Source organism: Schistosoma mansoni, chromosome 3, assembly GCF_000237925.1.
Source record: "Schistosoma mansoni strain Puerto Rico chromosome 3, complete genome".
NCBI classification, from domain to species: Eukaryota; Metazoa; Platyhelminthes; class Trematoda; order Strigeidida; family Schistosomatidae; genus Schistosoma; species Schistosoma mansoni.
In genome coordinates, this window is record NC_031497.1 from 18,502,534 (window position 1) to 18,516,567 (window position 14,034).

Below are 14,034 nucleotides of genomic sequence, written 5' to 3' on the forward strand. Positions count from 1 at the left end.
CATTTTAAGTAACTTATTAATGCATTTAATCAATATTATCAATCAAGAGATAATAGGCCAGATGATTCCAGATAGATCACCCACTATCTCAATGTCACATAAAACTATAAAATACAAGAATGGCCAAGTTGTTTTAGATTGACAAGTTATTCATCTACCTAAGGTTCTTGACCATATAAATATATATTTCCTAGATCACTCCAGTACAATATATATCCGAACAAACGATTCTTAATTATCTCAGTTTTACATAAATGCTTCGTTTAAATTTTTCAGAAGTGTCTAATATTGACTGAATCAAATATCATAACAAGTATATGAATACAACTTTGAAGTACGCTCCACTGAATTACTTCTCTACATTTTTGTTTCTAAAGAGAAAAAGGATCTGAATATTCAACTAATTTCTTCAAAATTTATTCTTAGAAAAAAGTAGCACATCAAATTTTATTACAAAAATAAACAATAATCAATAATTATTCTTTGATACATTCAATATTCTTAATTATTATTATTAACAATTTGAAAAATAGAAAATTATTTCTTTTTAAAAAAAAAGAGAGAAGAGAAAAACAAAAGGTTGTCGGTTTTTTTTCTTTTTTTATTTCTTCTTTTCTATTTCATTTTTTTTTAAAAAATTAAAATAAATTTCTTTTTCTCCAACGTACTCGACGATTTTGAAACCATATTTTAACTTGTTTTTCAGTTAAATTTAAATTTTGCGCTAAATGTATTCGATCAATACGTGATAAATATTGTATATGAGAAAATTCACGTTCTAAACAAATTAATTGATAATCTGTAAATGCTGTACGATTTCTAAATGAATTTTGATTTTGTTTATTTAATTTTATTTGATGATTATATTCAAGGGATTCATTTAAACAATTCTCTTTATCATCTGAATATTCAATATTATTATTAAGATGATGATTTTGACAATTATGATTATTTAATAATCTGTCAGTAGATGAATTCATAAGATTTGAGAGTTTAGAAGTTGATTGAAGTGCAGTTATATCTGTAAATTTAAAATGAAATCAATATATAAATTCTATTAAAAAATATGTTAAAACAAAAGAAATAAAAATCAAGTTTTTATAAGCAAAGATGGATAGTGGCTAGCAGTGGAATTCAGGACGCGCGTTTCATCCTATTTGGGACTCGTCAGCTGGATGTACCTGCATCTCAGAGTTGATGTTCACTCTGGGACTCGAACCCAGTATCGTTCGCTTCAAGCGCCATCATGTTATCCACTTAGCTAATGAGTCCTCATAGCCACTTGCTTGTGCACTGGGATGAAGTTTAAATTCACTTGATATTGTTTGTTTGAATCTCCTCAATTGATGTTTAGGACTACTATTGATCAGTCTCTTATTGGCATGAGATTCAGGTACATCCAGTTGATGAGTCCCAAATAGGACGAAACGCGCGTCAAACTGGATTCCACTGCTAGCCACTATCCATCTTTGCTTATCATGCTTGTGAATTAAGGCTATATTGAGGCAATACGCACAGTATGCATATGCCAAATAAGAGACTGATCATTTGCAGTCCTAAACATCAATGGGAAGATGCAAACAAACAACAATTTTGTGAATTTTATAGACAAAATCAAACGTTCAGGTTAATTATTTTGTCAACTGTATAAATATACTACAATAAACCTTTCCATGTTAGATTTCTTCAAATCGAATAATCATGAATTCTAATTATGGGAGATCATACGATATTACTAAATACTTACAAATTACTGAGATATAAAATACTGAAGCACTACATTTGTTGACATATTCTCCTCATCATCTACTGCTTCAGAAAAACCAAAGATAAATTTATTCGAATTTATGCGTTTGATCTAACCCAAATATATTGAGATATAGAATGTTGAAAAGTAAATTATCTCTGACTTTAAACCAAGTTTGAACTTGAATCTAAACAGGATTCCTTGAACTCATTGTTATTAAAAAGGTAATCACTGAACAAATTATTGACTTTTATGTAAGGTAGTAGTTGTTGACTATATCCAACCACCAACTTACATCTCGATATACTGCACGCGATGTCAAGTCACCTAAACTAGCAATCACATTGCAACTTGATCAATAGAATTCGATCTACACTAACGTAACACACATGACAATGGTCATTACTCAATGATCAATCAATTATAAACATTCACCCTTATATTCATTTTAAAATAATAATGATCGACAACATAATTCCCTAAAATATTAATATTGTTGGGCGATAGGTTTGTAGAGTGTAAAGGAGAAGGGTGTGAGAAAGTATTCACTGACGTGGGAGCCAGTGCAAATAATAATCTAAAAACCAGAGTTGTTTATATGCTACTTATGAAGACCTATTATTATTATTTTTTTAAATGACTGTAGATAGTGAATTGTTGAATATATCTGCCATAGAACTAGATAAAACCTAACAGTGATGTATATCAACAACGTTGACAGTTAGAACAAATACTACTTATTAACTTATTTAGATAAACAAAATATTTCACTAATCGAAATAAAATATGATCTGTATCCGAAACAAAATCGAGTTATTCGTGCGGACTGATTATTCTTACCACATAGAAATAGTTTACTGGTAATAAACAAAAAATATGTAACATTAGAAATGGTATAATACAGTATAATTTCGCTTGGCTAAGTGATTACATAGTTATTTTGCCGAAGACAGAATCCTATTTTAGGAAGGATCTTCAAACTATTCAACTGACTTCAGTACATGATAAAAACCTAAATTTTAAAATATAGTTTCGTTTCATAAAACAACAAATTAGACAGCATATGTAGTCCCACTCATTTCTACTTTTTTTATGTGATACATAGGTTTGTAGAAATTATAAAATAACCGCGTGGGTAGTTGCGGAATATTCTAAGTTGATTGGAAGTTAGAAAGATAAGTTACTAGATCCTAAGTCAGTAGTTTAAAAGCAAACCACCTGCTATGTGAATTACAGGTCTTATATTCGATCCCTGGGACGGTTCCTGAAGCATAATAATAGGGAGTTCCATTCTAGTGCAAATCATTGATAAAAGATAAGGAGATATCAATGAATCATTTAATTTATGATCATCTAGCAATTAGTTAAGTAAATATCATTTAAAAAATCTAACCTAATGTTTAAAGAAATGTTAGGAAATTCCGGTTTTTAGATCATTTCCGTCATTAGTTCTACATTAATTAAAGAAATATAGAAAACCACAAATCATCGTATGATATATGTTTTCATTTTGACTAGAAAATCTTCCCGACAAGAATTATCTATGCTATCATAAATGATGAAAATCATTAACATCATCTATCTCGGCGGATGCCATATCATTAATCAGTCAGTATTAAATGACCAGTTAATATGACCAAATGCCCTGGTACGGCCAAGAGTGGGGAGAGTCCGCCCTCCCTCTCGAAATGCTCTCACATGGCCACGTGTATGTAGCCTCTGTCAGGGAAGTCCTACTCACTGCCTTCTCACAGTGGCATTACTGTTGTTTACAAAATTGAGAGAACGAAAAGCGAATGTCCGGAGCTTTAAACGGATTGGTGGACACGGCGAGTTCACCTAGGGGAGTTGGAAAACCCTGATTCCAAACCAATGGTACACACGGGCTCAAATATCCTGAAGGAACAAATGGAGTATGAATCAATCGTTGGTCACCGGCTACCATGGAACTGCATCTCCTCACGATGCTCCACTGTCTTGTGGATCAGACCTTTACGTCAAATGCTTCGGGTGTGGCCACCTAAGAAAACCACCTGCTTCAGTTTTTGCACCTGGGCAGTATCATATCCCTCACACAAATCAAATGAGATTTGTGCGGCACATATACATCTGGTGCTCATTTGTACCAATATTTATGTGTTTAAATAAATAAATAAATAAAACTATTTGTAAAAAAATAAAATTAAAAAATAAAATAAAAATCATAAAATTTCAATCAATTTCATAGAGTTAATTATTCATTTCATTTACCTTTATTTAAATATTCATTATTGATATTCATTTTGTTATTATCCAATTCTTTTAATGAATTAATATTTTTATTACATAATAATTGATGATGATCATGATAATCATCAATTATTGATTTATTGATTAATGTATTATTTGAATGTAATTGATTTATAAATAAATTTAAATAATTTTGATAATTTATCATAAATTCATTATTATCATTTATTTGATTCAATAAATCAATATTTTGATCTAAATTTTTATTTGATAAATTTGTTAATATTGATTCATTATTATTAAAATGAATAAAATTTAATAATGTATTATCATTATCAAATTCTTGATCATTACTATTATTATTATTATCATTATTTAATACAGAATTCGATAAATTCAATATTGTATAATATTGATTATTATTGATATTTAAAGTTTCAATTGTATCAGAATATGATGATTTATTTAAATTCATAATTGATGATATCATAAATGAATTCATTATGTTTAATTGATTAATACGATACAAAAAAAAATCAATAAATCAATAAAGAATCAATAAAATGCAAATAAACAATTTAGATAATAATAATAAACTTTTTCTAATTTTAAATGTTTTTTTTAACTATAAATGATTGTTTATATTTAGAAGTAAATATAGGAATGAATCAATTAACCAATCATTTTTAAGCAGAAATAATGTTTCTTAAGAGCTCATTCTTTATGTGTGTGTGTGAGGGGGAGAAAAAAAGTATTTTAATCCGATTGGTTGTCGTTTATTTCATTGAACATTTATTCATAGTTATGACAATTTATTCCTTATTATAAGCAAAAATGGATAATGACTAGTAGTGGAATCTAGGGTGAGCTTTTCGTCCTATTTATGGATCGTCAGCTAGATGTACCTGTATTTCAGAGTTGATATTTACTCTAGGACTTGAACTCAGTATCGTTTTCTCCAAACACCATCACGTTATCCACTCAGCTACTGAGTTCTGATAGCTACTTGCTTGTGCTAGCGACTATTCATTCTTGCTTGTAATATTTATGAATTAAGGCTAATATCAAGACAATACGCACAGTATGCACATATGCCAATAAGAGATTGATCAAATTTGGTCCTAAACATCAATAGGAAGATTCAAATAAACAATACTAAGTGAATTTAAATTTATTCCTTAGTTTTTTTTCTTAACATATCAAACACTAATCTCATTGTCACAAATATAATAGGTTAGTGTGAACAACAAACAAACAAGTTTTCAGATGAGTTGTATCCTGATTCAAGAGAAATTTTTTGATCATTTCAGTGAGATTTTAAGGATGATATTGATAATAATTATGATTTTTTCTTTCTTAATGACTTCGTTCAACAAGGATTTTTCGATAGAAGTAAATGGTTATAGTAGAGTTAGCCTAGTCAAAAAAGATGTCTAATATTTAATATTGATGATAATCAATCAAGGTTTATTAAGGAACAAATTAAGTTGAATGCACATAGATTTGCAAATCTCTCCCCATCTTCGTTTTTCTCTCCCAGTCCATGCTGTCCCATGATATCTTCATATCCGTTGTTGTCCATTCCGACTTTGGCGTTTAGATCTTCCATCAGGATTGTCGGGTCCTTTCCTGGGCACCTCGTTATGATCGATTGCAACCGCGAGTAAAACTTATCTTTATCGTCGTTATTGCTATCATTGGTGGGTACACAATATTGGATGAAATTCATCGTAATTCCCTCCTTCTTTGCTTTGAAGGATGGTTTGATAATCCTGGATCCACGAGTTTACTATCCTATAAGGCCATTTCATGCTTGTTTGGTAGGCATTAGAGTCACTCCCTGAGTGTGAGTAGCATTTTTCTTATCGTGACCGGAATACAACAGCATCTCTCTTGTACCTAACTTTTGCTGTCCAACTTGGGTCCAACGGGTTTCTCTGATTCAAGAACCGTCAAGTTGTATTTCCTCATTTCCGTTGCTATTTGACTGGTCGTTGCAGTCTCCCACATCGTCCAGACATTCCATGTACCTATAGAAACTGTTGCTATGGTTGTTAGAAGCGTAATCGGCGTCGTGACTTCCTAAGAATCGAGGCTTTCATCATGATGAGTCTTAATTTTTTCTTCAATTGGGAGGGCAGAGTTTAAATGTTTTAAACTGTTCATTTTGGCTGGAGTTTTTTTAGGTTGTTTTCAACGGGATGGGGTTGCCGACCACACGCCCAACCTTCCTCCTTTACCAGAGATTGGGACAGGTAGTAGCCCTAGAAAAGCAATAGGTGGTATTATATATATATATATATATTCACTATTTAAAAGAGTACGCTGACTGATTTTTCGGTGTAAACATAATACAGAGATGAACCAATAAAATCCAAAAGCAAAACTTTCGAGTTTTTAAACAAAATCCAACATTGGACGACGTTTATCTCAAATCCTATGAAAAGCACAGAGTAAAAGACTGTGTGAAACACATCAACTGAGTACTTTTTCCTAATCAGATTTTGTACAACGTATAAATCAATAAGTTTTCGTTTCAATTTACTCTTCTCAAAGTAAACTCTCAACACCAATGACTATATTAGTGACTGGCTGAAAAAAAAAGAAAAAAATTGGTGAACTAGAAACGTCAAATCCATGACTTCCCTATATTAATGTTTAGCAACTCCATCTTCTTAACTCTTCAGTGAATACGTAAATATATCAATGAAGCTAACGTGTTGATACCACTGATCTGATTCAATCTGTATAGATTGTTAATATATAATTAATTTGTAAATAATTTTTTTGTTATTATTCATACTTTCCGTAGTTCCATTTAATTTGTACAATCATTGTCTATAAATTGTTGTTTAAACTAAACTTAAACTTCCGTGTACACATTTTGCATGTTATGTTGATCACCGTTCACTGAATACACACCGTCGTATATCATATCTCGTTTCATCTCTCAATTTACTGTTATATAACACATTTCATTAGTATACTTGCTATATATATTTATAGATTGTGACTCTCAGTATCATCCGATCAACCATACATCATTATTTCAGAGTATACCCATCAGTTGTTTATAATTATGAACTTATCTTTAAGCTCTATTGACCACCTAGCCATCAGTACTTTGCAAATAACCTACATATAGAGATATATTTTCCTTTTGTATATTAGTAACTCATTTTTATATGTTTACTTTTGGATAATATTATTATTATCAAAATATTTACACCTTGATCCAGTACAAATCTCATTGACTTCTTATCTGTTGGAGCAAATATCTCTATATTTGTTGTTCTGTTTGTAGTTAGTGTCATGCTTGATGATGATAAGATTTATGGTTGGAGCTCTGAGTCAACAAGAATAGCAGATAAAAGTATGAACGATATTTGTTCTTATTATTGTTAATTTAGACTATCGTAATCAAGCAATCTTTATTGCTTTCTATATCATTATTCGTTCATTTGTTCTGGTTCAGTAATCGATAATAATTAATTGAACCATATTTCGTTCTCAATTTGGACATGGATACTTATACCTTGAAAGGAGATTTTGTAGGCGATGTTGAATTTTTTGTGGAACTATTTATGACTGTCTAAAATATCTGGGTTATGTGGCTTAACCCTATATGAACTACTGTCGGATCTATAAATCAATAATGGATACCACCATTACATGTGATTCAAAAAGGGATAATGATGATTATGGTGGAACTTGAATTGGGTACTCCTCAACACAGCTAGATTCCTAGTGGAAGCTGATAAATCTAGATTGGGCAATTAATTAAGAATTTGTTATCCTGGCTTTCTATAATTTTAATCCAACAGAAAAACCAGGTAACCAATACAAATATCGATCTCATGACACGAATTCATGAGGCGTTTTATCCTGACTTTTAATATACACATACTGTTATATCCGAACCGCTAGCATCTGTTTATGAACTGTTATCATATATATTCTTATTATATAACTATTGGGTAACTATATTGTGTGTATATTCATATTCCCTTTATTATAAGCCTCTATTTGACCTACTGACTACTATTATACGATCTACTATACTTAAATTATGCCCAATCTATTACTTACTGTCTCTCACATTCACAGCCACTTTTGGCTTGACCTTGTATAATTGTTATTTTCTATTTTATAGTATGTTTTGATCTGATTTTGCTTGTATATACATCAAATATGTTTGAAATATGTGATTCGATATAACGGAGGCTGAGATTGGCGTTCTGGCCTTAACAGGCAGGGCTAGGTGGATAAAGGACCAATCGGTACTCTAGGCTGCTTGTACTGGTGTTTGGTCATATAAGTCAGAGCATCTAAAATGGCAATCGGATTTCGCGATAATCGTATAAGCTAAGGACATAACACATACATCGACTCAAAACCACGTATATGAAACGTTCTAATTTTATTTCATAGTATGCAGTGTGCTAATCTGTTTTTTGAAGTATATCGGGTATAAGCGACCATATCGTAAATCATATAACATCTTTACCCATTCTATTTGTTAACTTTAAGTCTTAATTTCACTTTCACTAGGAACTGACATATAGATATCCAAATAAAGGTAATATATCGTATCTTAAAAACACCTGATTGATGGCTAAGAAGACCTTAGGATATTTATCTTTTGTTATCTGATATCAGTTAATGAAGCTAATGTGTTGGAACTTTGGTGTTAGTCCATTCATACCAATATTGTTCGTCTATTCTGTCCAGTTGTTGACCTTATTTCTCAGTTCAATCTTATTATGGTTGACTTGGGACAAGAAAAATAATACTAGAAGTAGTAAAATCGTTTAGTAATGGCAATAGCTCATAGAAATTCTACAGTTTATTATTTGACAAACAGTTTTAACTTCTAACCGTCGTGTAATAATTGATTTCATAGTCTTATAAACTGGAGAACAAGTTTCAGAAGTGTTATGACTTGACCTAGGCTGTAGCCAATCGTTATGTCTTGATCAAGGCCGTAGCTAATTGTTAGGACTTATTCAAGGTCGTCGCTGATTTGTTATGACCTTACGAATTTAACAAGGACGTAATTCGCGTAAATTATCCACCAATAGAATACGCCTTCTACGACCTTCACACTGTGACAATGACGTTCGATTAGTATGAGTAATCTAGCGTCCTTATTGGTCCTTATCCGCCTAACCCGTCCACTTGAGTCCAAAACACCAATAGCAGCTGCTGTAATGCGAATCGTTTATTTCAAACATACTTTGTCTATATACCAAACAGGCAGACCACACCATAAAATAGAAAATAATATTTGTACAAAATCAAGCCAAACGTGGCTGGGAGCGTGGGAGACAGTACTCAATAAACCGAGTATAATTTAGGAACAATAAATCATATAATAATAATCAATAAGTCAAAATGAAGCTAGTAATAAGATGAATATAGACATAGATAATCCAGTTACTGAATAGTTATACAATAGGAATGTAAATAGAATAATAGTCTAATATAAGATCTCGTAAGTCATCCGTACTTACTTTTTCCCTAGTATCTAACAAGAAGCGTATTCTAGGGTTCAGTACTAATTATCCAGTTCTTCCGGTTCTTTTAGTTACAAGATAGCCTGGGCAACATTTTTCTAATTTCCTTGCTAACCGTTGATACTATGTGATTGAGTTTTATCCCTTTTAGTTCGCTAATCTTGCCATGTTTCAAAATCATGTTTGGTAACCACATATACGGAGTTATTGTACTTTAAATTTATTCCTATAATTATTAATTTTTCTTGCATTCCTGTTTTATTCAAGTGTTTCTTTGTGTTGTTATCGGAGTGTAGTGTGTTAGCTACTGTATTATCAAGTTCGCATTAAGTCACATTTTTATCAGAAGAATCTTGATGATGAGCAATTTTAAACAGTGACGAATAATAATAAAGAAGCTGCTCTGTTCACTTTAGTTAGCTACATACTCGGGCAATTCTCACAGTTACTGTACAACGAGCATGTTCAGTTGTAAAGCTTCAACTTGCTGTCTCGTTTGCTCCCATTAACCTGCAGGGTCATTGAAATGTCACTGAGTCCTAGCCAAATCATACGGCAGATGGGTCACTGAATGTCAAACAGTTAATCGATCTCCGTCAAGTCCAAGGACAACCAACGTGCATCAGTGAATCGTATACCATGAACTGGCCTATGAGGTGGTGACCTCACTATGTTCTCTGTACTCGTTTTTACTAATATATTTCCGTAATAACGTCCTTTGTGTTATATGGTCTTCAAAGCAGCTATAGTACCTCGATACGTCGAAGGAATAATTCATGTTAGGTGCTGACCGCAAGGTGTGACTTCGAAGTTAGCTTTTGGTCACACCATTTCTGTCTAACTCAAATAGGCCTCCAATATGTAGAAACGTAAAAAAATGTTTCACTCGTCAGAGTCTCGATAGAAAAATCTGTAACTTTCTGAGGATTAATCGATTTGGGCTTTCCTGACTTTTTCAAAATGTCATGTTAATTCCGTGTTCTCAAAAGCAAAAGGATTGATGACTTTTCAGCTACAAAAAGCTTGATTAATTTGATGATGCTTTAGAGAACAGGTGCAATACAGTTAGTCTTTCGTCGTACAAATGACAACGAAGTTGAAGTATTGAAACTGTTGACTTTGTTCGTTCATAATAAAATACAGTTTCGTGGTTCTTTATCATACCTTTGGTTTGAGTATTTCGCTATGCATGAAGATTTATCAGTACATTTTGTTATAACGTATGAGTTGTGTGCGCGTGCGTTCTTGCCCAGTTGATATCGATTGCCCAATGATACACAAAAGCGTTATGAGCAGTCTTGAATACTACTTGGTCCTGCTTTCTGCCTAGCCCAGCCAGTAACTCCAGAACACCAAATAACAGCCTCGGCAATATGAATCATTATTTACAAACATACTGGGTTTATATACAAACCAAACAGACCACATCGTACCAAAAAATAGAAAATAACATTTGCACAATAATCGGCCAAATGTGGCTGTTAATAGGGGGAAAGTAATCGATAGACTGATGATAACTCAAGAATCGTATAATAACAGGTCAAAGGTAAAAATAAAGCTAATGATACAACAATTATACAATAGGAAATGTACATATTACATTAGTCCGTAACTAGTCCTCAGAGTTACCATTCATAATTCACCAGGGGATATAACACATTTGTTTATCGTGGTTGAAGCTGAGAAGATATAGCGATACACCAATCAGAAGTAACAGTGTATTCTGCTCTTCCCACTAACCCATACTTTCTGTAACTTGTTTTCAGAAACGATTATTGTTCAGTACTTAGGGTTGTGACTCGTGGTCATTGATAATAAGATCGTGAAGTGGTTGGTCCTTTTGATATCACCAGTCGTCGAATAAAATTACTGTGGTGTTCAAATGAACCAATAATTCTTTTGTATTGACGACTGTTTGATTTTGAATTCCAAATACAATACATTTCTTCGTGTTCATCTAATACTCCTTGGTTAAATTGAGTTGTTTCTGAAATTCCTAGTTTATATTATAATTCAAATACTCTTAAATATCACGATAACAAACTAATGTTCCGTCTTTTTATCGTCCGCGACAGCACAAATCCTCGAAAACGACTTATTTGTTGCTCGTTCACCTTTTTCAATGACGAGCCGACTTTCTCCATCCGTGTACTAAATGCCTGCATATAAAACCTTGAGTTTCGGATGAACAAGCATTGCATTTTACGTCATGAATATCTTAGGATTTATGTGAGTAAATACCATACATTTTTACGAGAACATTTTAGCGTTTTTGGCAACTTCTCTTCGATAATGAGATGGATTACTGCGTTTTTAACAAAACGCGGTTTAAAACTGTCTAGAATGTACATGTTTATGACCTTAGTCGCCGGTATGAGCTATAATAAATTGTGGGTAATAATTATCTCTTGACGAATTTTGATAGTTTGAAGTACTTGAATTATAGTACAAACTAGGAATCCCAGAAATAACGCAAATTAACCCAGAAGAACTATATGGGCACGAATGGACGTATTGTATTTGGAATTTGAAATCAAGCAGTCATCAAGTACAAAAGGAGTCACTAGTTCATACAAACACCACACGATTCTGATAGTTTGTTCTTCTATACTCTTCGCTTCGTACAGCTTTGCACAAGAGTCGTGGACACATTACGGAGCAAAAGATAACAGAAGACTAAGAAGCTTGTTTACATGTAAAAGAAACAACTCTTGTCCTGTAGCTATAATTCGTAGTAATTCATCAAGTGATGTTCTCTGGTGAGCCAAGTTGGAGTACTTTGTATACAACCAGGGATTGGTTTACCTATAAAACGAAAACACTCCGAATAACAGTATAAGTCAACCTTTATAACAGTGTAGTGGCGTGCTTCGTCAACTGATCGCCTCGATAGCCGTTATTGTATCAATCTTAACGGTGTATAGAGTCAGAAAGCAAAGTGAAGCGGCAACTACATTTTTATTGACAAATAACGTAGGCCAGAAAGCTGTGAGCACATGAGCAAATGTTAGCGATCGAAAAATACATGACACATATTGGAGATGGCTGGTAAGCCAACTCGCTATAAGCAAGCATTAGTCAATATTTATCGTCAGACAAAAATGAATGACAGACATATTATGAATAAGATACGAAGTGTGCATGCATATACGCTCATATAAAAAATAGTCAAGGTTAATAAGCGAATAATCAACAAGATCAAAAAAATATGACTCATAATGTATAATTGAATTGGCTTGTCCAGAAACTAGAGTAAGCTATGTAAGTGTAACATAGTACACGACGTTACACTACTCCCCACAACAGTTTGATTGTACGACTTTATTAAAGTCTTTGTTGAGTTCATCTAAATCTCTATGCACAGGCACCTTATAATTTTTTAGTGAACACTCTTTTTCGCTCCACATATGGACTTATTAGGCACATTCTTTTTGTATATTGCTACAATCGTTGTTATGTTCCACTAAGAAGTTACGTTTACAATTTTTCTCGTTTTTGCTTTTTCATTATGTTTTATCCATCTACATTATACTTCCATATAAATGATTTATATAGCATTTAAACTCGTTCTTATTCATTCACACAGTAACGCGTTTTTCTCATATGTATCTATTGTTAGAACAATCATCTGAAGTGAATGTTAAGCATCCAGTATGGATCAAGACCAGCGAAATTAATACAGGTTTACGGTGTACACATTTTCGTCTGAAAACGTTGTCCTTATATAATTGCGTTATAATTCATGTAACGGAAAGAATAAGCTGAAAATCCCTCTACAACATTTTATTGAACAGTAATGACATTTATTTGTTTCTTCTCTCTGCCTTGCATTTTACCCTTTATCCAGGTCTCTTCTAATTGCACTTTGCGTCCTTCAGCTTTCCTCGTCTGGACTTTTATTGTTTGGCCTTGGTGTAAGACTTATCTTTTTGCCAATTAATTTTACTGTTGTGTTGTAGTACTATTGATAGCTAGGTCGTATTTGAATAAACTCAAGGTCACATCGTGGCTCAGCGTCTGACTGCCAACCTTTTACTGTCTGCTTGGAAAGGTTACTGGAATCCTTGCAGATGGATATGTACTCCCATCTTGTTAAGAATATTTTTATAGATTCTCGGGTATCCATTTAGTTGCTCAGCAGGTTAGTTAATGCAAAAAAGTCCTTGACAGTATAGCACAGGCTGTACCATCTGAGGTATTCTGTACGTTTGATATAGTGTGTTTTCTTTCCTAAAATGGAACCATTTAAACTGAGCACAGAGTTTGTGTTTTGATGTAATTTAATACGAGCTACTCAAAGACGCTTTGTACGTTATACAGAAGAACGTAGTCTGACATAATCGAATCAAATTTGGTTCATTGGTTCTGCATTTAAACCAAGTATTGGTATTTCGGTCGTAACAGTTCATATGATAAGCCACTTATCCCTCAGTTTCAATAATGAGACCCTGAAAATTTTGACTGAAACATTTACTTATAGCTTAAACTTGCTTTCATGTCATATAGAGCATAATTTGGTCTGTTGATCCTTAGTTGACTTCA

At 32.7% G+C, this 14,034-nt stretch overlaps 2 protein-coding genes across 2 annotated transcripts; one reads left to right on the forward strand and one right to left on the reverse strand.

Moving 5' to 3' along the window:
- Positions 1-402: 402 nt before the first annotated feature.
- Positions 403-980, reverse strand: Smp_029620 (putative homeobox protein SMOX-4; the record flags this gene model as incomplete). Its single annotated transcript, XM_018799500.1, has 1 exon — positions 403-980. The coding sequence occupies one exon, from the start codon at positions 978-980 to the stop codon at positions 639-641; it is 342 nt and encodes a 113-aa protein (XP_018651282.1). The 3' UTR covers positions 403-638.
- A 6,308-nt stretch (positions 981-7,288) lies between these two features.
- On the forward strand, positions 7,289-7,381 carry Smp_197510 (hypothetical protein; the record flags this gene model as incomplete). The annotated part of the gene is made up of 1 exon (XM_018799501.1): positions 7,289-7,381. One exon carries the CDS (start codon positions 7,289-7,291, stop codon positions 7,379-7,381), a length of 93 nt encoding a protein of 30 aa, XP_018651283.1.
- Between the last annotated feature and the right edge of the window lie 6,653 nt (positions 7,382-14,034).